The sequence below is a fragment of the Mus musculus genome, chromosome 3 (genome assembly GCF_000001635.26).
Source record: "Mus musculus strain C57BL/6J chromosome 3, GRCm38.p6 C57BL/6J".
Taxonomy (NCBI): domain Eukaryota; kingdom Metazoa; phylum Chordata; class Mammalia; order Rodentia; family Muridae; genus Mus; species Mus musculus.
In genome coordinates, this window is record NC_000069.6 from 141,730,657 (window position 1) to 141,755,024 (window position 24,368).

Here is a 24,368-nt window from a genome sequence, read left to right on the forward strand (position 1 = left end):
TTCACTTCTCCAGGGTTTCCCAAATGAATGCCTGTTTCTTTATACCTGTGTCGCATTGTGCTGTTAACCTCCCTCTCCCTACAATTTCAGTTCCCTTGGGGTCCCTCTGCCACTTTCCTCTTTGAAGTTTCTGCCCAACCCTCCATTCACTCTTTGTCACTGTCGTTGGACAGCACTCTCCTGCTTCAATATTTCTATCTATGTTTTACTGCCTGCCCATAGCATTTATTTCTAGTGCTTCAGCAGCCATTGAGACAGCCAACTCCACTAAGTGTTTCCCAGCACAAGACATGGGCATCCCTGTGGACACTTGGCATCTTGTACATCCACTTATTTTGTCACAGCAGAGAAAGGTTCTTCTGGACTATAGTGAGTCAAGATCAGTGATGGCAGTAAAAATCCCTCCTATGGAAAGAACAGTGGCACAAATAAAATGACACAATCCCAAATTCAATGGTGCTGAGGATTATCAAATATGATCTAGAGATGTTACTGGACAGTTCCATTTGAGCGTCCTATAGAAACACTAAACTCAGTATGTAACAAGGAAAAGTTATCTTTCTTCCTGTCTTCGCTGTACTGTGAATTTTGATTTAATGTAGTAGCTTCAAATATAACAATAGCTTTACCTTCTGACATTCTCCAAATATGCAAATATCCCTGAAAATATGATCTACATACACTGAAGACTTTCCTCTCTCACTTATTGGCAACTATCTCCTGAGTCCCTGATCTTCTTATCACCACCAGTCTACACATTTTGGTCCCACTCTGACTTATTATCACTGTAGCACTAACCATTGCTTATTGGACAAAGGGGTTTTTCATTAACACACTTAAGTTCATCTTTTAAATCTTATTTCTGTATCTCACACACCTTCATTCTAATCATCTCATCAAATCTCTACCAAAAGCATGTGATTTATAAATATCAAATTCTTTTAAATGTTTGAATGGATGCACTTTTCTTGTTTCTAGCTCTTCTTTTTTACATCTTGATAAATTTAAACGAAAACAAGTCAGTATGTTATCAACTTTAGAACAAAGTCCAGTTATTTTGTATCTGCTTTAGGTCATACTAGGTGGGGTCTTTTCAGTCATTCTCTGAAAATAAGGCATATAAAATAGATAGTGATTCATCCTATAAAAGTTATTAGCTACTATTTTTTCCAATGGCAGCCACACTTGCCAAAAAACTTAACTCTGTGCAGATCAAAACTAGTAACAATTATTCTAACAGATATTATTATATTTCTGTTGGTGCACAAATGAATGGTAAATGGTTATGAGGAATATCTGGGATGGCAAAATTTATGAAGTCAACGGCTAGCACATTCCAATTTAGTATTAATTAATTATTTTGCTGTGAGGTTGAGATTGACTAAAGGTGCATATTCCTCATTTGTGAAACCGGAATAGAGTTGACATATCTTTCAGGTTATGATAATCATCTGGAGTTTAATATTGATTTCAAAAATACACTCAATTTCTTTTTTTTAATCATCTTTTTATTTTCTTTTTTAAATTTATTTATTACGTATTTTCCTCAATTACATTTCCAATGCTATCCCAAAAGTCCCCCATACCCTACCCCCCCCACTTCCCTACCCACCCATTCCCATTTTTTTGGCCCTGGCTTTCCCCTGTACTGGGGCATATAAAGTTTGTGTGTCCAATGGGCCTCTCTTTCCAGTGATGGCCGACTAGGTCATCTTTTGATACATATGTAGCTAGAGTCAAGAGCTCCGGGGTACTGGTTAGTTCATAATGTTGTTCCATCTATAGGGTTGCAGGTCCCTTTAGCTCCTTGGGTACTTTCTCTAGCTCCTCCATTGGGAGCCCTGTGATCCATCCAATACCTGACTGTGAGCATCAACAATCATGTTTTTAAACTGTCCTTCTAAAATTGTTTCTCTCATCATTTGGAGAATCTTTTGTCTTATCTCGTTTCGTATCTATCCATCATTTTCTTACAACCACCAGAAACTTAGATAAGCTTCTTCTGTTAAGAAATCCAACAATATAGCAAACATGTAAGGGAATCTTTTCCTTCGGTGACTTTCTAAATGGTACATTTTGGAAGGAACCTACTAGCGCACATCTACATCTCTATAGTCTTTGTGTTTCCACCTAGTAATTCAGGAGGCCAAAATGGTACTTTCACATTTGTTATGGACATAGATGAAAACACACAAGCATTAAATTTTTATTGAAACCCACAGGTTAACTTAAGATAAGCCTATGCTGTAAAGAATTGAGCTGTACTTACAAAGTAAAATTCTAGAGCTTCTTAAGAAATGCCTTGATTACATTTTACTCATAAAACAATAGGTAAAACTTATTTAGACTTTAAAGCCAAGCTACTAAAACAGAACAATTATATCTCATTCAAAGATGTATTAGGTAAACCTGTCTCCTACTGTGTGATGTTTGTATGATGTTTGTAGTGATGTTTATATGATGATAGGTTGGTTTCTGACATTTTCATCTCAGGGTAGTTTCCTAAGCTGCTGCATCTTGCTATAATAGCTCTATCCATACAAGCACATAATTAGGTACTTGGCATGTTTGTGCAGAAATGAATACTTAATCTTCTCATTGAAATGGCTACATGATTAGAAATTAAATTCTTTCTACACTATTCTCAATAGCTACCCTCTGTTTTCCCTTGAAGTCTTAAGACAGTTGTAGAAGTTATATGCCTTCTCTGTGGCTCCTTCAAGAGTCCTATTTTCCAACTTGAACAAAATCCACTTTTGGTTTATGAATAAATATCCTGCTGCTACTACAACCTTAATAATATCAATTATAAGAGGAAAATATTTATGTACATAAGGAACTCTGCCTGTAAAATTCACAAGATTGGGTCTCTTTTAATTAAAAAAAGTTGTCATCACAATAGATTAACAAGAAACACTAAAGTAAAATTAATGTATTTAAGTAATTATTAAAATGATGCATAAAAGGGTTTTATAGAAGCTTAAAGTCAGCACAGTTAATAGGCTATAAATTTCATAATTTCTTCCATATAGAATATTACTTTTCAAATTATGCTATCTTATCAACAGATGGATAAACTATAAAGATCTAAAATACTAAATTGGGGGAAATGTTGGTGCTTTCTGTAAGAAGACTGATGTGGTGTAGTTTTGACATGTCCTTTATCACCTGAACCTTCCAGATCTGCGGAAGACATTCGAGCAGGAACCCTTGGGAAAGGAAGTGTCCTTGGAGCAGGAAGTCTTACTCCAGTGTCGGCCACCTGAAGGGATCCCAGTGGCTGAGGTAACAAAAATGCATTGCATTTAGCAGTTGGCACTTAGTTATTCTAACAGAGGCCTAACCCATGGCTAATGGTGCAGTGAATTAGGGGCATGGCATGATAGATGGTTGGTAATGGAGTCCTAACTGCCTGCTGCTGGCAAAACAGATTGATTAGAGACTGATTAATGACTTGGAAGTCAATTAGAATGCCCCACTGGACAAAGCCACAGGCCGCGTGGCTTAATTTTATCATTCCCTTTCAAAACAATCTGAAATAGCGTTTTACTTTATCTGGCGTCTATAGAAAGAGAGGCTGTGACTTAATGTACCATCAGTTGTATGACTGTTTCAGATGACTCTTAAAATGTTAGTGTAAGAAAGATAATGTGTCTTTCCTTTGAGATTGCTCTACACATGTGTGTTTCTCAGTCTATGATGTCATTGTTGAGCTTAGAAAGCCATATCTACTGTCATAAACATGTTCACTTTCATGTAATAATAATTCTATCAGTGTATTCCATGTTTTGGTTCTGCTTAAAAGAACCCTATGAACTGCCAATGAAATGTTATGAATCAGATTTTTGGCATGACTTTTCATTACCAGCTATATATTCTCTTAGAAAAGGGCTGTATTTGAAACATTGCCCTACATAACCCATAGAAATTGGCATGCTCTCATGGGAACACACACCATAGTACTACAGCATCCTGTCAAAGGACATTGATACCCTATTTTTCATTTGTTACCAAATAACTCCAAACTCTAAAGTTATTTTCCATTTACATGATTAATATAAGACTACATAATATTATCCAACATGAGTATCATAGCTGTTACAAAGTTCTACAAATTCAGACATACTTTCATTTGATAAGTAACATAGCTGCTTACTTGCTGATGGTTCTTGCTAGGCTCTAAACTTCAAAACGGTATTTGAAGGATGTACTCTTTTTGTATACGTGAAAAGAGAGATATGCCAGTTGTTGTCATTCACACCTATATATGGATTCAGTGGACATGGATCAGCTCATTTTTCATGCATTAGAACCTTAAAATTCTGCCTCTTCAACAAATCAGAAAAATAATATTGAAACTTTAAGTGATTAATTATAAGCAATTCATTTTTACTGTTTGATTTGTAGTGGCTTTCCAGTCTTTTGAAAATTACTACCAGGTAGGTCTAAGGTAGTCAGCCCAAAACTGAGTCTCTGATTCTTCTGAGTTAATACTGGCAATAAATTATTTGAAAATGTATGCAAAAGGACTCCATTTTTCTGCCAAAGCATTTATATCTCTGTTACTTAATGCAAAATCACATATATCCTTGTTTTACTGTGAAAAAAATAAAACAATTTTCCTCATAATTAGCATCTCAAGACCATCTCATAAATTGCACTATTATGACTCACTATCACAATACTACATCCAAATATTGCAGCCTCTAAGCACAAGCTATGATTTAGTGTGGCTGAAATGAAGGGTGCTCTTTTCTATACAACATTTTATTTCAGTTATGCAATAGTGCATCTGTCTTTTTACTTGTGGTTCTAAGGCAAACTTCTTCCAGAATCCACTGTGATGTTCTAAGCATTCTATGAGCAGCACAGACATCTGCAATTTGGCTTTTACTCAAGGGAACTTAAAAGCAGCTGGTCCTTGGAAAATCATACAGAGAGAAGATCATGGTATTCTCTTTTTTTCTCCAGTCTTAACAAAGTAGTTCACTTTGTCAAGGAGTGAAGATTCATGACTTCAAACTAATTGGCTATGAATTTTATGTGTATCATCACTTGAGAAGAGTCTAATTAACATTTGGAAAGCTCAAAAATCATATACCCATTTGACATTCAAAGAACTATATTTTATACATATTACTTTTTCTTTCTATTTTTTTTCAGTCGGTGTAGAGATCAAACATACATGCTTAAGAACAAGCTAATAAATTCCTGCGTAGATTTTTTTCTGACACCATTAAAATTACCAAGATCAGAAAACCAATGGATGCCTTCACGTTTCACTTTCTGGCTGCTATTTGCTCAAGAGCAATAGAAAAATGTAAAAAGAAATGAAAGATTGCTTGGGAGTTAAGAGACTATTTGATCATCTTTAGTTTCAATATAAATGCATTCAGTATATTATTTTCATTTGCTTGCTTATGGAATTTGAAAGCATAAAGGTGATATCACATAAGATGTTGATCTTAACCGAAAACCAGCAGATAAAAATACATCTGTTTTATGACCATTAGAGCAGCACCTAAGGAGGTCAATCTAGATAGTTAGTTGTATGCTTTGCTGCTATCCAAAGCAACTACTTCTGAGAGAAAAATTAGACAGTGATTGTTCAGTGAACACATGGCAGGTCACATGGTCTTTGCTTTATATGTATTTGGTTGGTTTCCTGAATGAATTCATTGCAGATTATCAGGGAGCAGTACTTTTCTTCTAGCTAGTTAAACCAGACACCTTTGAAAAATTCTACCCCCAATCATGATCACATTGCATTTATGTATATAATGTCATAGGGGTTGCTTAGTTGGTACCTTCCCTATTTGGGTATCTGATAGTCTCTTAATGGAACAGCAACTGAGTTTCCTTACAAATTTCAGGTTTAAATCTAAGCATGATCACATTTTACTCTCTGACTTGAGGCAAGATATATAAATCCTTTGTATCCAATTTTTTCAGTCTTATAAGGAAGATAATATTTATGTTTGATATTTAATAAATGGTATATAAAAGCCTCTTAAACCTATGTAGATCCACAAAGGACTAATATTTATACTGTTGATATTATATTGTTATTAATTCCCAGAAGATTGACCTCAGTATCATAGCCACTGAACTTTTCTTATCCTAAGCACTCTAGGCTAGATGGCAGAGGAACTTCTGTTGTATGAAGAATCACCAAGATGCCTGCTATATTCTATAGCCATTAGTTAGCCTGGAGACCATTACTGCTACAGATGAATGCAACACTTAAAACATGACTTTACCTTTTGCTGATGCTAATCAAATCACATGCCGTATTACTTTTCTCATTGTTGTGACCAAATACCTGACAAGGAGTAACTTCAGAAAAGACAAGTTTATTTGAGGCTAATTGTTTGTGGTGGGGATAGAGTCAAATACAATGGAGAAAGCATTTCAAGAGAAGAAGGAATCAGGAACAGCTACTTCCATTGCAGCTACAGTCAGAAAAAAGACAAGAAGTGGGGTGTAATTACAAATCCTAACACCCCCTATCCCCAGTATAAGGAACCCCAATGTCTAGCCCTAGAGACTCACTTCCTCCAGCAAGCTTCTACTTCCAAAATATATCACAGCATTCAAATATCCAGCTATCAGTTGGGGGCAAGGTATTCAAACACATGAGCCTATGGGGAACACTTCACATTCAAGCCATAGTAATAGCAAATGTCATGAACTTCTACTGTCCTCTCAAACTCATTAGTTACTGTCATTCATCCAGTCCTCCTCACACCAAGAGTCCAGCAGCCCTTGTAACTTCTCCCAAGGAGGAAATTTGAGCTGCGGTTACTCTTCATAAATATCTTTTTGGATTCCAAATGACAAAAACATTGTCTCAAAGAAAGAATGAGCCAGCCAAAGCTTACAGTTCATCCTCCCACAAGTGCCGATGACTTTTAGTGCCTTCTAGGACAAATTGCTTTTAGTAAAATGTTTTGAACACAGATATGAACAATAGGATTTAAAACTCCAGACCTTGCTGTTTCTAACTCTGATCTCCTCTTGGCACTCTTTGTTTAAATATTCTTTCTGTGTGACTAGCAACTTTATAAATATTTAATAACTGTACAACTTCCATATCATAGGCACAGAGTCCCAAAAATATTTTTTTTGTATTTGATATAATGCCATCACTGACTAGTTCATAGGGTAGCCAAGGGATACGAAGGAGCAAGTAGTCAGGATTAAAGGGTACATGGAAATTCTTATTTGGCAACATATTCAGAGCTAATTTAGCATTAAACATCAGGTGCAAGTGAAGGTGTGGCTGGATAAATGGCTTCTGACTACCATAATTTTATATGTATAGAAGTTCATCTATTTACTCTTCTTTCTGATTGTACTGTGAAGAGAAAGAACACAAAGTTAGGCTTTTATTTTATCTCTAATGACTGCAAACTAGAGTTCACAAAAGATTCTCCAAATATGTTAAACATATTTTACAAACAAAAGAAGCTATGTTTGATATAATAGAGAGGCTTCCCTTCAGGAAATAAAAATTTCTAGAAGAATGTTATCTTTCACTTATAAAAAATTCTTAGTTTGGGTTTCATTTTTATGATGAGACACCATGATCAATACAACTCTTATCATTGGGGCTGACTTATATTATCATGATAATGGGAATTATGGCAGCATCTAGGTACACCATGGTACTAGAGATAAAACTGAGAGTTCTACATCTTGATATGAAAGCCGCAGAAGGAGAGTGTGTAACTGGGCATATATAACCTCAAAGCCAGCCTCTACTGTGATACACTTTATCCAACAAAGCCACACCTACTCCAACAAGGCCACATTTACTCCAACAAGGCCACAGCTCCTAATAGTGTTACTCCCTATGGGCCCAGCATTCAAATACACAAATCTATGGGGACCATACCTATTCAAACCACCACAGTGGGGTAGCCCATTTAGAGAACCCCATGGGAGATAGGGGGATCCTTTAGTCTGAACGCTCAGAGCAGAATTCCAACTTACCAGGACTAGGAATAAAAGAATACTTGGGAGATAATTCAGCTCAAAGATCCCAGAGAGCACTAATAATAATACCACTAAAATTACAAAGTAGACAATTTAAAAGTAAGAAACACCAATCCCAGAAATACTATTGGATAATATATATTTGGTATCTTTTTAAATTTTTTATTAGATATTTTCTATATTTACATTTCAAATGTTATCTCCTTTCCTCGTTTCCCCTCCAAAAATCCCCTATCCCTTCCTCCCTCCCTCTGCTCACCAACTCACCCACTCCTGCTTCCCTGTCCTGGCATTTCCATACACTGGGGCATGAAGCCTTCACAGGGCCTCTCCTCCCACTGATGTCTATCAAGGCCATCCTTTGCTACATATGTGGCTGGAGTCATGGGTCCCTCCAAGTGTACTGTTTGGTTGGTGGTTTAGTCCCTGGGAGATCTGGGGGTACTGGTTGGTTCATATTGTTGTTCCTCCTATGGAGCTGCAAACTCCTTCAGCTACTTGGGTCCTTTCTCTAGCTCCTCCATTGGGGACCCTGTGCTCAGTCCAGTGGTTGGCTGAGCATCCAGTTCTGTATTTGTCAGGCTCTGATAGAGCCTCTCAGGAGACAGCTATATCAGGCTCCTGTCAGCATGCACTTGTTGGCATCCACAATAGTGTCTAGGTTTGGTAACTGTATATTGGATGGATACCCAAGTGGTACAGTCCCTGGATGACCTTTTCTTCAGTCTCTGCTCCACATTTTGTCTCTGTATCACCTTCCATGCGTATTTTGTTCCCCCTTCTAAGAAGGACCAAAGTACCGACACTTCGGTCTTCCTTTTTCTTGAGCTTCATATGGCCTGTGAATTGCATCTTGGGTATTCCGTGCTTTTAATAGCACTTTTCCTGGGGTTGATTAAAAAAAAATGATTCTTTCTTTCCCTTTCTGGTGACATTTGACTGTATTTCAGTAACAAGTCTATCTCCTATCTCTCTGAAGAAGCAAGAAAATTAATTTGATGTAAAGTGGGTGCTGGGCTATTCTCAAGGCATAATAGCAGCTCTCTATGAAATTAATCCTGCTCTACTCATTTGAGTTCATGCCTAGAAAATGTTACTATGATATGGCAAGTCTGGGATGCTTTCTATCGTCAGGTTATTCCTCATGGGGATCACTGAATCAATCCATCAATGGCTGCAAGGTCGTTCTGGCGTGGTAGACGGAACAAAACAGAGAATTTCACTAAAACCTATGATTTGTTTCACCTTTAACAAGGGGATAATTGCTTCCCTAATTATAATTGAGCTATTTCTCATAGGAGTTTAATTGGAGGAACAGGGCACAGTGTTCAACGTATTGACCCAGTTGTACTTAGGAACAGTCTTCTTATTTATCAACATTTGCATCTCTAATTAGCGAGTGGGAAAATATGGGGTGAAGTGTGAAAGAAAAGATTGTTTAGCTGAGTTTAGTCATGATGAATAGGAAACGGGTTTTTTAAAGTAGGTACTGACAAGAGCAAAACCTACAGGCAGGTAGAGGGGCTATTGAATGTGCAACATCAGGTGACTTTCCAGATAACTGCTTATTAATACGGCCAATCACAGTGCCTTACAAGCCATGCCACCTCTCAGAATTGGAGGAGATGTATTTTCTGCCAGGTGCCTTGTCTCCCAAGCAGCACATCACAGTCATTGCAGGTAAGAGAGGCTAAGAGAGAAATGCAGAGCTGGGTCCTCTTTGGGAGGGAAACTTGTTCTCAGTGTTTGTCTGTCGGATTTTCTTCCTGTTTTGTGAGAGAACATGGAGAACTAGAAAACAATTTTTAAAAACAGTCTTGTGTTTCCAGACTTTTACTTTAAGTTTTGCATTGTTTTGCAACTTTTTTAACCTTTATGGTATTTCTCTCCTAATCTGTCTCTAGTATCGAATACTCTGAGCTCTACACAAGGCTGTGTATCTGTGTACGTTTAAATTAATGACTAAATTAACATTCAACATATCAATTTATGTCACAAATGTAAGCTATAAAAATAATTGCCTTACCAGCTACAGATTCCAGGTTCAATTTTCTAACATGCATAGTGGTTCCTTCAAGGGTATAGATACAAAATACACATTCTATCTTCTATCATCAATCCATTTATTCAGGGAATATGTCTTGTGGGCTCATTGTGCACAGAATATTCTTATTGTTCTGAGAGAGGGAAAAAACAAAATGAACAAGGCAAAGGGAACAAGGCAAGGTTGTCTGGAAAAAAGAGACAAAACACGGGTCATATTGGGTGGTTGTTGGGGGTTCAGCGGACTGCAGGAAAGTCTCTCTGCAGAGATAAATTTGCACTGAGCTCTGGGTGACAGAAAGGAGCCAGTCTTGAAAAGAACTGGGTCAGAAAGCTCCAGGCAGCAGAGGCAGTGCACAAATCCCCTCAGAAGTTGATGGCTTTGAAAGACTAGGAGCCTCTCATCTGAGATCCAATAACAGGAAGACATTTGGTGTCAGGGAAAGAGGAGTTCTGGGACTGTAGACATGACAAGCCGTTCAGAACCATAGTTAAATGCATTAGATACCAGCAAAGATTTTAAATAAGGAATTTTCACAACTCAATATGTGGCTGTAAAGCGTCTCACTACTTCATGAAGACAGATTTTTCGACCATGTGAAGGGGAACAAGGAGACTACTTAGAGCTTGGCTCTCATCAAGAAAGGAAGGAAAGGAAAGAAAGAAAATAGTTGCTTAACTCAAGGGAAAAATAAAAAGTAATAAGATAAGTTGAAAAATACAGAACATATGTAGTTTTGCTGAATATGCAACTAAAATATGATTTTCCAAAATTAAGAAAATGTGCAAATTATTTATTGAGTCATGAGAAAGTGAAATCTTCCATGTCCATATATTTGGATGCCCACATTCCATGTCCACATCCTACCAGCAGAAGCAGGCTGAAGACAGATGACCTAAACCCAGTGTTCAATAGAATCTGTTTCTATATCTCATCTCATCTGTGCAGCAGCAATGAGCAAAGTCCTGAGGAGACTGATAATCACAGTGCAGAGGGGCCTTTTATTTTCAAGACCCCTTTTCTGAAAATGAAAAGGTATATTTTATTTTTGATCACTTTCTTGCTTTTGAATTCCAAAGACTGTCCTTCTGCTTGTAGTCTGTACTTACCTCAGTCAGTGTGGATGGGAAAAGACAGCTCTAGAGAACAATAGGCTTGCATTTCCTGATGATGGTCAGACTTAGCACAGTCTTAACTATTTTATATTGATAAAGAGAAGGCTAAATATTGCTTATCTGGAAGTCAAGTTCTTTGTAAAAAGTAATAAAAGACTAGTAATTCATCAATGGGCTTGTCAATTTACAGCCCTTTTATTGTAGAAAATTTAGCTTTTAAACAATTCAGAGCTGATTTGTTTGTTCCCTTGTGTGGTGGTGTCATATATAGTAATTCAACTTTGGGACTTTTTCCTGTTTTTTTTACATCTTATTTCTCAATTAGACTTTATTACATTACGTTTCTTTGTCCATTTGCTTTTATTTCTTCATGGTCTAACTTCAGTTTTAGAAGTTTACAAAATTGAAGACAAGTTCACCTCCACAATATGGTCTGTGTACATTCAGCTCTCAAAAGCAATGAGCCAGACATATGTGCAATTAAGGGAGGAAAACAAATTCCCTTTCTTGGCAAATTCCTTCCTTCTGCAGAAGTTACAACAACTGAGGAAAATGTCACTGTAGTTTCCATTTGAATTTTTTAAATTCTTTGCCCATTTTATTTTTACAATTGCCTAAAGATAGAATTTCAATTTGCTTAAAGACTAACACTTTTTACAGCACGTGAAATACCTTTAGTTTCATAGTCCTATTGAAAACTATAAAGAATATTGAATAATGCCATTAAAGAAGAAGTAGATAAATGTTTGTTTGTTTGTTTGTTTGGAGATCGAAGAAGGAAATAGCTGCAAATACAATGTGGCCTTCCATTCTTGGAATGTTTTCTTGGTTATTTGAGATATTCTAACGGTACAATAAGATATCTATTGCCAATGGGACAAGCAAAAAGAAAATGGAATCCCGGAACTTCAAACTTATAGGCAGATGAAACCAAACAATTCTTGTGTTGCAATAGAGAACACCTTGCTCCCTGGGATGTGGTGCATAGTTGATCCATGTACACACAACCTGAGAGCTTCTCAGATAGACTCTTAGGCACTCCAACCGCACATACAACCACTATTCAGCATCTATATTTTACAATCTACAAGTATAGCTCACTCAAAAGCATTCTCTGAGAAAAATCTAGAAAACCTAACAGTTGTGTCTCATCTTTAAATACAGATTAACAGGTACCATGTACAATGTACTAAAGCTCAAAAAAATCATTCTTGCATGTTTAAGAAGATAAAAAATGAGCAAATAAATTAATAATAATAATAACAGCAATAATAATAATAATACTTCAGACTTGTCACTTGTAAACCAGCCTGTGAAACTGGCGGCCTCCCAGGGACTAGCTAATGCACCTATGAGAAGCTTAACTTGGCTGAGTGTGCATTTGATAATTGCCCAATAATTGCTTTTCCCATTTGTTTGATTAATGTACCTACATACAATTCTCTATCAAATCCCCACTCTCTAGGTGTGCATACTCTTTAGGATTCTGTTGTGTTGCTTTCCAGGGCAGTGTTCTGGCACAGTGGGCCCCAATTTGCTATTAACAATGTAACCTTTCTGATAGATGTGAATTTTTCTACATAATGGTTGCTGGAGTCACTTTTTCATCTTGGATGGCATGTGGCAGTTTCCTTGGTTAATTAGGACAAATGTGCCAATTATGTTAATGTTTCTCCCGATACCAATCAGTGAATAATTAGACACAACACATCTGTCTTTCACAGGGGAGGAGAATATAAAAGTATAAGGTGCCTGGCTTCTTATATTGACATATATGACAAGACAATACATAATCAATCCCTGGGTCAGGAAGTTTTTATGTTAAAGGGTGCCAGTAGTCATTGAGTGTCTGAATACCTTCCTCAAAGTGAGAAGGGTCTCTGCTAAGATTTTAAGTTGTCTTTTCTTCCTTCCTTGCAGCAACAAAATTAAATATCCCTGTTGGTAAAACTGTAGTTATATTGTGAGTTTATTTACCTCTAATCTTCAGAGATAAGTAAGTTCATCTATAGAAGTATTTCAAACTCTTGAGAATAATTTGGCTTCATTGATATAAGAGATTCTGTGAAAGAAATCACAAAATCAAGCCTGTGGGATCAGAGTGAAAGGATTGTTAATATACATAAGGCACCATATCATTCCAGTTTGCTGTAATTTCTATTTACATAGTTCTATGTATCTAATCCTCAAAGTCTTCTGGTTAGTTATTAATGTTATTTCCATTGTAACTTTGTTTGCATTAATGTTCCATATTTGGTAGAACTGTAGGGAGAGATGAAGTTGTAGCCAAATTAGTCAATTTAATGATGTTATAAGCAATGTCTCTATCCTTGGGTTGACACTACAAGTATTAAGAAAAGACTTATAAAATCCACACATGGTCATCTTTGACATAATCTCAGAATATCCTAACATAAAGCTTGTGGATTTGTTTAAACTTCAAAATTTACATTTACCACTGAATATGGCTTAAATATTCAACATCTAATAATATTCCACTATGTAAAGCCCTCATTTCAATTTAATCCTTAAGTTTGTATTATTGAGTTTCAAATATAGTATTCCAATTGTTTTTTGAGGAACAACTGGTTAGAAAATAAAACAACACTGACCATTTATAATTTTTCTTTTATATGGATGCCTTTAATTTAAAAATTAAAACACAACTCAGAAAAGGCATATGACAGTTCTGAAAACCAGTTATGGTTGCTAACATCGGCCCTCAGCATTCCTCAATTACGAGTCATGCTGGCATATCTTCCTTCTGTTCAAAGGATTGGGAAGATGGAGAACTAAGGAAGAGGCTGTCATGATTGGTTTTAGAACATTTTGCTGTACCCCCAAATATTTGAGTTTGATTCTTCAGTTGTATAAGAGGAATAACAGTTATATTCTTAGCCCAAGTCTGAACATGAAATCTTGAAACACTATTAGAAATAATACTTTAGTGACTACCTTATTTAAACAACACTCCATTTATACCTTCTTATCTACAAAAACACTATTAGCTAGAATTTTGGGGTCAGTACTAGGTAGCATAACTAATGTGAGATTTGGTTAGAAAAATCAGAGATGAATGAAATTGAGCAAACGAATTTTCAAACTCAGGATTCAATTGGAGGGTTATAACTTATACCATATGTAACTGGGAGCTCTAAATGGATACAGTTTTGGTAACTGTACAGGCTAGTTTTGTGTCAACTTACCAGAAGCTGGAGTTATCACAGACAAAGGAGCTTCAGTTGAGGAAATGCCTCCATGAGATCCAACTGTAAGGCATTTTCTCAATTAGTGATCAAGAGGGGCAGTCCCCTTGTGGGTGGTGCCATCTATGGGCTGGTAGTCTTGGTTCTATAAGAGAGCAGGCAATCCAGTCAGGGGAGGCAAGCCAGTAAAGAACATCCCTCCATGGCCTCTGCATCAGCTCCTGCTTTCTGACCTGCTTGAGTTCCAGTCCTGACTTCCTTTTGTGATGAACAGCAGTATGGAAGTGTAAGCTGAATAAACCCTTTCCTCCCCAACTTGCTTCTTGGTCATGATTTTTTTGTAGGAATAGAAACCCTGAATAAGACAGGAACCATGGATTTTTCTGTCTCTTTGCATGTCACAGATAAAAAAAATTATAAAGTATTTAGAAAAATAGGCATTGCTTAAAGTGTGGTGGTTGTAAAATGTTGGAGTGGTCTCAGAGTAGAACTTATGCAAGGCTGGGCTATTGAGCAATGGTTTACTGCAAAGCCTTGCTTCCCCTGACAACTCAGCCAGTGGTTCTGACTTTTATAAAATATTAGTCACTCTGAAACTATAAAACCATGCATCTAAGAACCATAAAGGTCTTTTTTTTTTAATCAAACTGCACAAGTAAAGTGATTGCTTTTACACCTTTTCTAGGAACACACAATGGGGAGAGAGAGTATGCTCCAATCTAGGATCCCGTGATCAGGATGAGAATCACCAATCTTCATTATTAAAGTCAGATTAGTGTTTGAAGAACTCCATGGGCAATCAACTGAACTATGTGATGAGAGTATCAGGGTGAATTCTTAAGCATGTGATCATCCAACAGCAAGACCTGGGTATCTACCATTGTGCACAAAGGCTAGAAATATAACATCTCCTCTGGACAAATAATGCAAGACAAAGTTATGGCTGTGAACTGTGGACATTGCCTTCACCAGGAGAGTTTACTAAGTGAGGGTTTTAAAGTTCCACTTATTTATTTTGTTTGGAGCATGGGTGTGATGTATGATATAGCCAGTGGGCAGACATCTGAGGACAACTTTCAATCCCCAGTCTCCTTTTTCCAACATGTGTAGCCTAGGGATCAAACTCAGATTATTCAATGGGAAGAGAAGCACCCTCACCTACTGACCCTACTCACTGACCTCTAACATGAGGATTTAGAAGCTGGTATACCTGGTAATGGTAAAACAAATGCATTCTTCCCAAGTATTTACTTTCCTGACTGCTACTGGGAAATTAAACATATATAATTTTTAGCAGAAACATTGAGTCATGGTTAAAATATCCAATTTTGACAGTAGTTTTTGAGATAAGTTTAGCACCAGGGAAAAACCCACTGAGACCATTGACTAGTCCTGATCCACTCACTTCTTTCATTAAACTCTCCTGCAACTCCCTTCTGTGTTGTCCTCCACCTTGTACAGGCAAAGACCACAGTCAATTTTGTCTGACTCTTAAATTATTTGTTCCCCTTAGTAACAAAATAGCTTAATAGACTGTACATTTTTAAAATTTGATTCATTGAAGTGGTACAAATTGTATATGCCCTTATTGATTTCCATAAGCAATCCAAATGTCTAGAAAAAAATCATCTTTTAGAAAAATTTACTTTTAAAGGGTTAAGTTTTCTCACCATCCTTATAAAAGTATAGTTAGGACAGTTTATGACATTATGTATAGTTCCTAACTACATGCACATTGTCAAATAAGAAAAACCTTAAGATGTAGAAGGGGAATTAATTAAACTCAACTTGAAAGTCTACTCCCAGACACTATTATTTTAAGATAAACAGTAAGACATAAAGTTGAAAGAGAGATCAATGTGAGAAGAGATTATGATTAATTCTGAACTTGTTATACTTTTCATATCTGTTGGACATTTAGATAAAATTATCTAGAAATTAATTGGAAAGATGGACAGAACTTAACAAAAATTGAGACTAATGTTGTTGGTTTGAGAAATATCAGCCATAAGTGAAGAATATGTCCATACAATAACAAGAGCCTTCCTGTCTCAGACTAAGTTGCAGTGGGCTTCTCTGTGGAGCTTTGAAATTTTGGGTGCCTGAGCCCCTCCTATAACTAATAAAATCAGAGATTTTCCAATGGGATCTAGGCACGAAAGATGCAGTAAATGATTCCTGGACAATTCAGGGCACAGAGTTAAAAAACCACTGATGTAATTAGAGAGAAGATATAATGGGGGCAGTGAGAAGCTTACATGAGAGCATTTTAATATCAGACATGGGGTTCTGAAATACACCCAGAGTAGCTACTCATCATAGCAAGGTCAGTAACAGAAGATGTCTTTGCATTTGAATGTTAGACAGGACCACTGATTGCCTCTGATAGTAACATTTGAGCAGTATGCAGGGCTTTACTCCAGAGAGTTGCCCTCTGAAAAGTGAATGAGCCAGTGAATAGATGGGAAGCTACAGGATTGTAACTGTTAAGAGATAAAAAGGCTGAAATATGACTACTGCAAAAGAAGGACACATCTCATGTGTTCAGAGTAAGCAGGGAGCTACAAAAATATTGAGTACTTTGTTGATGACCCAAGAGGCTCAGAAGTCTAAGCAGTAAAATAATATGAATCACCAGTGGCTGCAGTTTCTAAAGGTAAATGCTTAGCAACCTGGAGTTGCAGATGGCTTTTGGAGTGGTACATAAACCTTCAGGTTATGTCTTCTGGATAAATGTTCACTCTTGCCTATTTGCTAATGCTTTCTGCTAGAATTGCATGAAAGTAATTTTGTTTGATGTTCTCTGATTGAATGTTGAAAGAGGATTCACAGAGTGAGATATTTTTCTTCACAGAACTAGATCATGTTCTCACTCAGCATCCTTGCTGCAGAGCAAGAACAGCACAAACCACAGGATGTCCAGATTTAACATTATGAGTTTCACCTCCTGTGTGTGTACAAAGACATGGGACATGTCTATAGGACAGATCATAATGAGACGCTGCTTGATTTCATAGAACAGGGGTACCCATTGAAAAATACTTTTAGATATCTTTCATTTTGAAGTGACTAGAAGGAAATTTTATTCCTGAAGGCCTAGTTAAAATAATACAGATCGTGAAATGCATGCCATGTATTGAAGATGGGGTAAGGAGAGTGATGTTACAAAGAATATGTATTGAGGAATATATATACATATATATGTATATTCCATATATATGTAATAATGTGTATGTATGAATGCGTATTTATCATATTTCTTACATTTACTACCAAAATAGAAATGAATATCAGAATTAATATGGTTAAAATGTCTTCAATTAAAAATACATTCTACATATTCTTTTAGAAAGTGATGCAATGATGATGTCGTCTAACAGGATTAGAAAGCATTTATACAAGTTATTTAAATATTATATTTCAGTAATTGCCAAATGGCTATTGGTCTATCCAATGATTCCTTACATAGTGGTCAATTATCATTTAAGGGTGAATAGAGGATACATCTCAGTAGGAGGATAAAAGAACTTAGACTTTAACGTATTTCAAGCTATTTAGACTAACATGATTTCTTTTATTTCTTGAGTTCTCATTTTGTCTCACTCTCTCATCCTTTAGTATATTCTTAGTTAAATATTAATGATAATTTTAAACTACTCGTTGTGTGTTAGAGATAGGCTATTAAATCTCCAAATCCTTACAAACTGTGGTCTAGAATTATTCTCATTTTATAAATAAGCACAGCAGGTTGTAGAGATGAGAAAGGAACCCAAAGTAGACACAAATAACACAAAATGACCAAGTTCAGCTTTGAACTCAGCAGTCTATTCAGCCTTTTTCTTTGAGAGTTTAAAAACTGCCACTTTCAGGAAGACTCTCAGATATGCATAGTGGAATGACTCAAGTTAAACATTAACAACAGAAGATGCAAAGCATTCTAGTAGTGTTCTCTATTTATTATTTTCCCCATTAATAAAACTCGATGCTTTTTAAATACTTCAGATAATAAGATCAAATATCTCCCCCAAAAGACAGAAAAGGCTACATTTCCTAAACCCAAGAATGGAAACTAAAAGGTACCGGGCATCATGGCAGCCATATAAAGTCATGGTTTATGGCAGAAACCTTTTATTGCTTTCTGAACTTCAACCTAGTTTTTCTGCTTTCTTGAGTGGTTTATACACAGTTAAAGATAATGACTAACGCAGAGAGAGTTCTACATTGTATAAATCAGTTTGTAAAGTGGGAAAGGTGGAGGATAAAAGAGAAAACTGTTTTAATAACAAAAATACGAAGAGAATTGGAGGCCAGAGCAGGTATTGACACTTGACTAACCAAGAGTGCATTGAAAATAAATTTCATTAGAAAAATTAAATTAATTACTATTCAATATGATATAAATGCAATACAAGAGATGCTATATATAAATGTATATATAGATAGATATAGATAGATATAATTTTATATTTAAGGAATTACTTCAAAATGGAGGAATCATTTTCTTTGGCACTGCTGATCCTAGAGCTAGCACATGAAACATATTTTTTAAAATTAGATGTCACAGCTCTTGCATATTGATTTCTCTTGGTGACTCAGATGGTTTTTTTATATGATAAATAGAATCATTCTCATATATTTTCCCTTTTTTTATGTTTAAGTTTTTATGATTGCTCTAACACTTTGTCTAAGCCAAAAATAATAATTAAATATTATTTCAGCCCACTTGCACTATAATTATCCTTTTAAATCAATGTTTCATTTTTAATGTTAAGATAAAGCTGACCCAAAGAAAGAACATCAGGATTTAAGTTTTTCAAGGCTTACCTTTTATAGACAAAAAAGCAAGGAAATCTTGAGTAGTTAAACATTTGCTGGCATCGCGCTTTCCTGCATGGGTCCCTCGTGAGATTTGTGCCAACCCCCACTCATTGTTTTGGCACTCAGATTGTTTCTTCCTTCTGTAACCCTTTTCTGCACACAGATCCCCAAGCCAGAACCTGCAGAACCCTTTTGGTATCCTTCTTTCTACCTTGTACCCAAGCATGTGCTCTTCCTTAAGTGTCCTCCTTCCTCTGATGCCCTTTGCCTCTCAGTAATCAGAATTCCATCACCAAAAGCAAGTGCAGATATATGTTTCAGTCTCGGGTTCTCTTTATCTTAACATATGTCCTATTGCAATTATGCATATGCTCCACCTCCTTCAATAGAGAGCTCTATCAGCGGGACCTTGGCTGTCTATTCTTCCGCACTTCACAATGCCTACACATAGTCTATACTTGGGGTTTGTGCCCGAGTAGAAACCAAAGGTTAAGATCATTTATCTTTTTGAGGCATGGTTTTGTGTATCCCAAGGGAGCCTAGAACTTACTATATAGCTTAGGATGACTTTGAGGGATTTTCTTGCAGTTATATACCACCACTCTCAGTTTATAGAGGCTGGAGATCAAAGCCAGGGCTTAGAGGATGCTAGTCACACATTCAACCAACTCAGACACATAGTCCAGTCTTCTTTTTTGTTGGTTTGCTTGTGATGGTGGTGGTGTTTTTTCATTTTATCTTGGTAGAGATTGAACCCTGGTTCTCCTTCATGCTAGACCAGGCAACCATTCTACCATTGAGCCACTAAGCCAACTCTTTAGGAAGCTATTTTACAAACAGATTCTATAATCTCTAGATAAGTTTGGAGAAGTTACTCAACTACGGATATTTTTTGTTGGTGGTGTTGTTTTTAATTCTCAAGAAGGTATTACAGGTTTAATATATACTCTGTATACATGTCATCTTTGAAGAAATACTCACTGACTATAGGATAGATAGACTCAGATGGCAACAGGAAACTGGGAGTCTCCCAAGGTAACCGGAGCTCATCTGCTATTTAATACTTCTCAGTTAAAGCCACAGAGAGGTCAGGCAGCTATCCCCAAAGGCACTGGGGAGTTGAGTTCTTGATTCCCAGAAGAAAAGTATCTATAGATAAATCTACTTAATTAAAATCATGTCTAAGGGCTGGTCCTCATTAGAAATATTTAATTTTAATTCTGACATTCAAACAGAAGCCTTCTTTTTTTTTTTTTCAGAAGCCTTCTTATAGGAACTTAAAAATGTGCATAACAGATCCACTATGTGTCCTGTTTTCATTCATATGTAAAGGCATCCTGGCTAAACATTAACTATAGGCCAGTTCCAGAACAATAGAGACAGCAGTGATAAAGAGGAGGGAGGAGCAAAAAAGTTTGGCATGATGGCCCATTCCTGGAATTATAACACTTGAAATACTCATGCAAGAGGATTATATATTTAAGACTAGCTTGGGCTACATAAGCACCAAAAAAGTAGATCAAAAAACCCATACAGCTTCCATTCTAGAGGACAAAAACTAATAAATTTTTAGTAAATGAGACTGAGAAAATAAAAGAACAAACATGATAGGTTGATTATTGGAATAAATGGAGGCTGAAGGTGCAAAGGTGGACCAGGAACAGATACCCTAAAAGGATGTGAGCAACAACATGGGCCGGGGGCAGGAGGGCGGGGGACACCACAGCAGGACTGCAGCTCAGGTAAGGTTAATTCATGCACATGTAGAGGCACTACTAACGCATTCAGTATCTCTTCACCAAGAGAACACTTGTTGTGGGGCAATGGGCTATGCACAGACAGGCGGGTCTCCAGTTGAGTTGAGATCATGAACCCCAGTGAAACCCGATGGGTGGTAATTCCCACCTACATGGGACAGAAGGCGTTCCCTCATGTCTCCTGGACCCCTGGCTCCTGTCAAAGCTACAACCCCCACAGCCCCCACAGCCCCCACAAGAGAAGCATGTGGCTAGTAGTCATGTACACAATGTCCCAAGATTCTGACCTTCAGGCTAGACTCCTCCAGGCTACCTAGCAACAGCAAGATAACAAGCCCACTATAAGAGGGGCTACTTGGCCCCCTCCTTGCTCTCTTAAGCATTGACTTTCCTTACTCTCTAAGCTTTTACCTCTCTCTCTAAGCCTTCAACTTTTTTACTCTCTAACTCTCTTTCTCTCTTTCTACCTTTGCTCTTTCCCCCTGCCTTTCTATAATAAAGCTCTAAAACCATAGATTGTCTCTGTTCATCAAGGCCTGCTGTGCTTGAGTGATGGGATAGGCTTTCTCCTAACGAGCCGTGCCTAATCTCCCATCAGAAGGCCTTCCTGTGCTCCAGCCAAGAACGGACTTAGGACTCTTGCCTGCGTGGGAACCTCTCTCCCTCTGCCCTCTTCCTTTCCCCTCTGGGGCTGAGTGTCACCTCGGGGGCCCCTATTGTGTTCTCATCTCCTCTGCTGTATCCAGTGTGGGATGCTGGAGACTGAGAACCTGGTATCAGGGGCTGCCTCTTGTCTATGCCCCACTGTGTGGGGTTAGTGGCTTCATACAGCCAGATGCCCACCCCCGGGACCAAGTGAAAAGCATCCGACAGTCCTCCCGAGTCTGCCTGCCCAGAGCACAGAAACTCTGGCCAGACATGGGCTCTCTCCTCCCCCCCTTCTTCCCCTAAACCCACAGCCCAGCAACCTGTTTGCATGTTGGCCTTTCCAACAGGGCCTGCATACTGAGAGAGAATATCACGGGAAGAGTGACGTCAAGCTCTGAAAGGGTGGGGTCTTCTGGAAGCATGAGGCTCCACAGTAGTTCATTGTAAGGACTTGGGTTTGATATTGAGTTAATGAGTCATTGGAGGTCTTGTGATATCGTGTAGCATGCTGTGGGATTTTGGGTGTTTTCCCAAACATTGGGGTGCAAGAGGAAATGTAGAAGGGAAGATGCAAGGTTCTTTTGGAGAGAAATGGTAACTTGGACTTGGAAGGGAGTGGGTAGTCAGAGGTGAGAAGGAGTCAGAGTCTTGTTGTACTGCTTAACAATAAATGGTCAGAGAATGAAAGGATGCAAGAGTAACCAAGAGAGTATCTCTAACTAGCTGCAGGTTGAACATGGCCTTGACTGGGCTAATTAAGAGAACAGGAAGGTCAGGTTGGAAAAGTCTGTTTACAAGGATAATCTCCAGCACCCGGGTGCATTACAAGACAGCGGGTATGAACTTGGAGATCAGGGTGGAGCCTGGATTGGAAAAAAAATTGGGAATCATATTCAGCTCATGCACTGAGCCCCCCCCCCCAAAAAAAGAAGAGAATCTGAGTAGAAAATAGAGACAAGACCATGGCAGTACAAATTATATAAAGGAAGCTGAGGAGGATGAATAAGCCTGGGCAGATTGGAATGTACTGTCTCCAGAGAAGAGAAGTAAGAAGGAGAGAGGGGGCTAACAAGGCTACATGCTTCTGCTGAGGCAGGGATAGGATGGGTTCAGTAGAAATGGAGGAGACATGGAGTGATAGGAAGCTCAATGCAGTCTCCTAGGGTTTTTCAGAAGACCTATAGAGGAAGGTGAGCCGACTAGAAATAAGTACAAAAGGGTTTTGTTTGGAGTTGTGAAAAATAACAGTGTTTGTCTGTTTTTTTGAAATTATTCCAGAGAGAGGAATGATTGAATGGTTTTAGAGAAAGAGAAACTCTGGGATTGGCCCTTGAATAAGGGAGCAAGAAAGGAATAGCAAGTACCAACCCTTCTGGGATCTCAGAGAGCCTCAAATAGTAACCATAGGAATCAACAGGAAGTCAGGGAACTTAAGATCTCTCCTGCTTGCCAACTGTCTGGGTGATGATGGATAATGTAGGGGGAGGGTCAGGGAAGCAATGTTTAAGGATGAAAGGCAAAGGAAGAAGCGCCTGTGGAAGGCAGCAGAGGAAACTACAGTGTGACTTGGAAAAAACTAAAGGTCTACATTCTGCTTCCATGAATTTGTCATGATCCCATTCAGAATAGCTCTGGAAATAGATATATTTGGTTTGGGTATTCAAAATATAGAGCTATATAGGGCAAGTAGGTACCTAAAAGTGAAGACTAAAGTTGAAGCATGGTACAGGATTTGTACATCAAAGTAGACACTAGGTTTATATTTTAAAATTGGAAGGTAAAACGGACGGGGAGTTCTGATGAAGGGTTCTAGAGAAAAAAAAAAGGCATGAACCACAGGAAAAAAATGGGAAAAGGCCAGGGTATTAGACTTGCAGGTGACATGTAGTGGTAATGACAAAAGTTATACTAATCCCTCTAAAATAGCATTACACACAGAGGTGCCTGGAGCTCCTATTTGGGTGCCTGCTTGAATCAGTGGGTAGAAGATGAGACTGTGCATTTCATCTTGCTTCTGGGGTTGTGCTAGCTCTATCCAGAGATCTTATTTTGAAAGTCAATAACCTAACTAACATATAACCCCTGGGAGAGATTTTAAAACACTGAAGGTAGACCTCTTTAGACTGAGAAACCTTACTTTTCTGGGGAAGATTTATTTGGGGGTCAAATTTAGGACTGATATATTAGAAACATTCTCCAAGTTATCCTACTGTAATTCCAAAGTTGAAATTTCTACAAAGAATGTGTGACCTAAGAGGATAAGATTGTTGCAGGTAGGTCAAGGACCACGGGGCCAAGAAATAAGATATCTCATCTTTGTGGTTATTAATATAGATAATTAGAAATTGTCCTAAAGTGATGATTGCCTAGATGCCTCTAGATTACTACAAAAATAATGTAGTTATCAGCTATCAGTACAAGCAAGAATGGTGGGAAAGAATGACCTGGGAAAAGTGTAAAATAAAAGCACTTACCTAAACCTAGACTCAGGGATTGGTTCCACTTAGAAAACTAAATACATATACTTAGGAAGATCTCAGAAGAAACACTGATCTCAAAAGATATAAAGCTTAGATAGGGAATAGAAAAGGTAGACATTGTTATAAGATGCCATTCTGGAAGTTTTGACTGCCTGGTTCTAAGGCAGAAGAAACCTGTATATACCCAAGGGGTCTGATCTTGGAGCAGGAGCTACAACACAGCAAGGGTACAGGAATTCAGGGCAGTGTGAAACTTTGCCAGAGATTCCCCCTACTTTTCTGTGGCATTTTCTAGTATCATA

The 24,368-nt window shown here is 37.6% G+C and overlaps 1 protein-coding gene across 2 annotated transcripts in view; it reads left to right on the plus strand.

The window, feature by feature from the left end:
* Unc5c (unc-5 netrin receptor C) overlaps positions 1-24,368 on the plus strand; it is a 369,361-nt gene that overhangs the window by 265,093 nt on the left and 79,900 nt on the right. For both annotated transcript variants that reach the window (NM_001293561.1, NM_009472.4), the window contains exon 4: positions 3,182-3,285. In NM_001293561.1, coding sequence (NP_001280490.1) covers positions 3,182-3,285 — 104 coding nt within the window. The remainder of the gene's footprint in view (positions 1-3,181; positions 3,286-24,368) is intronic.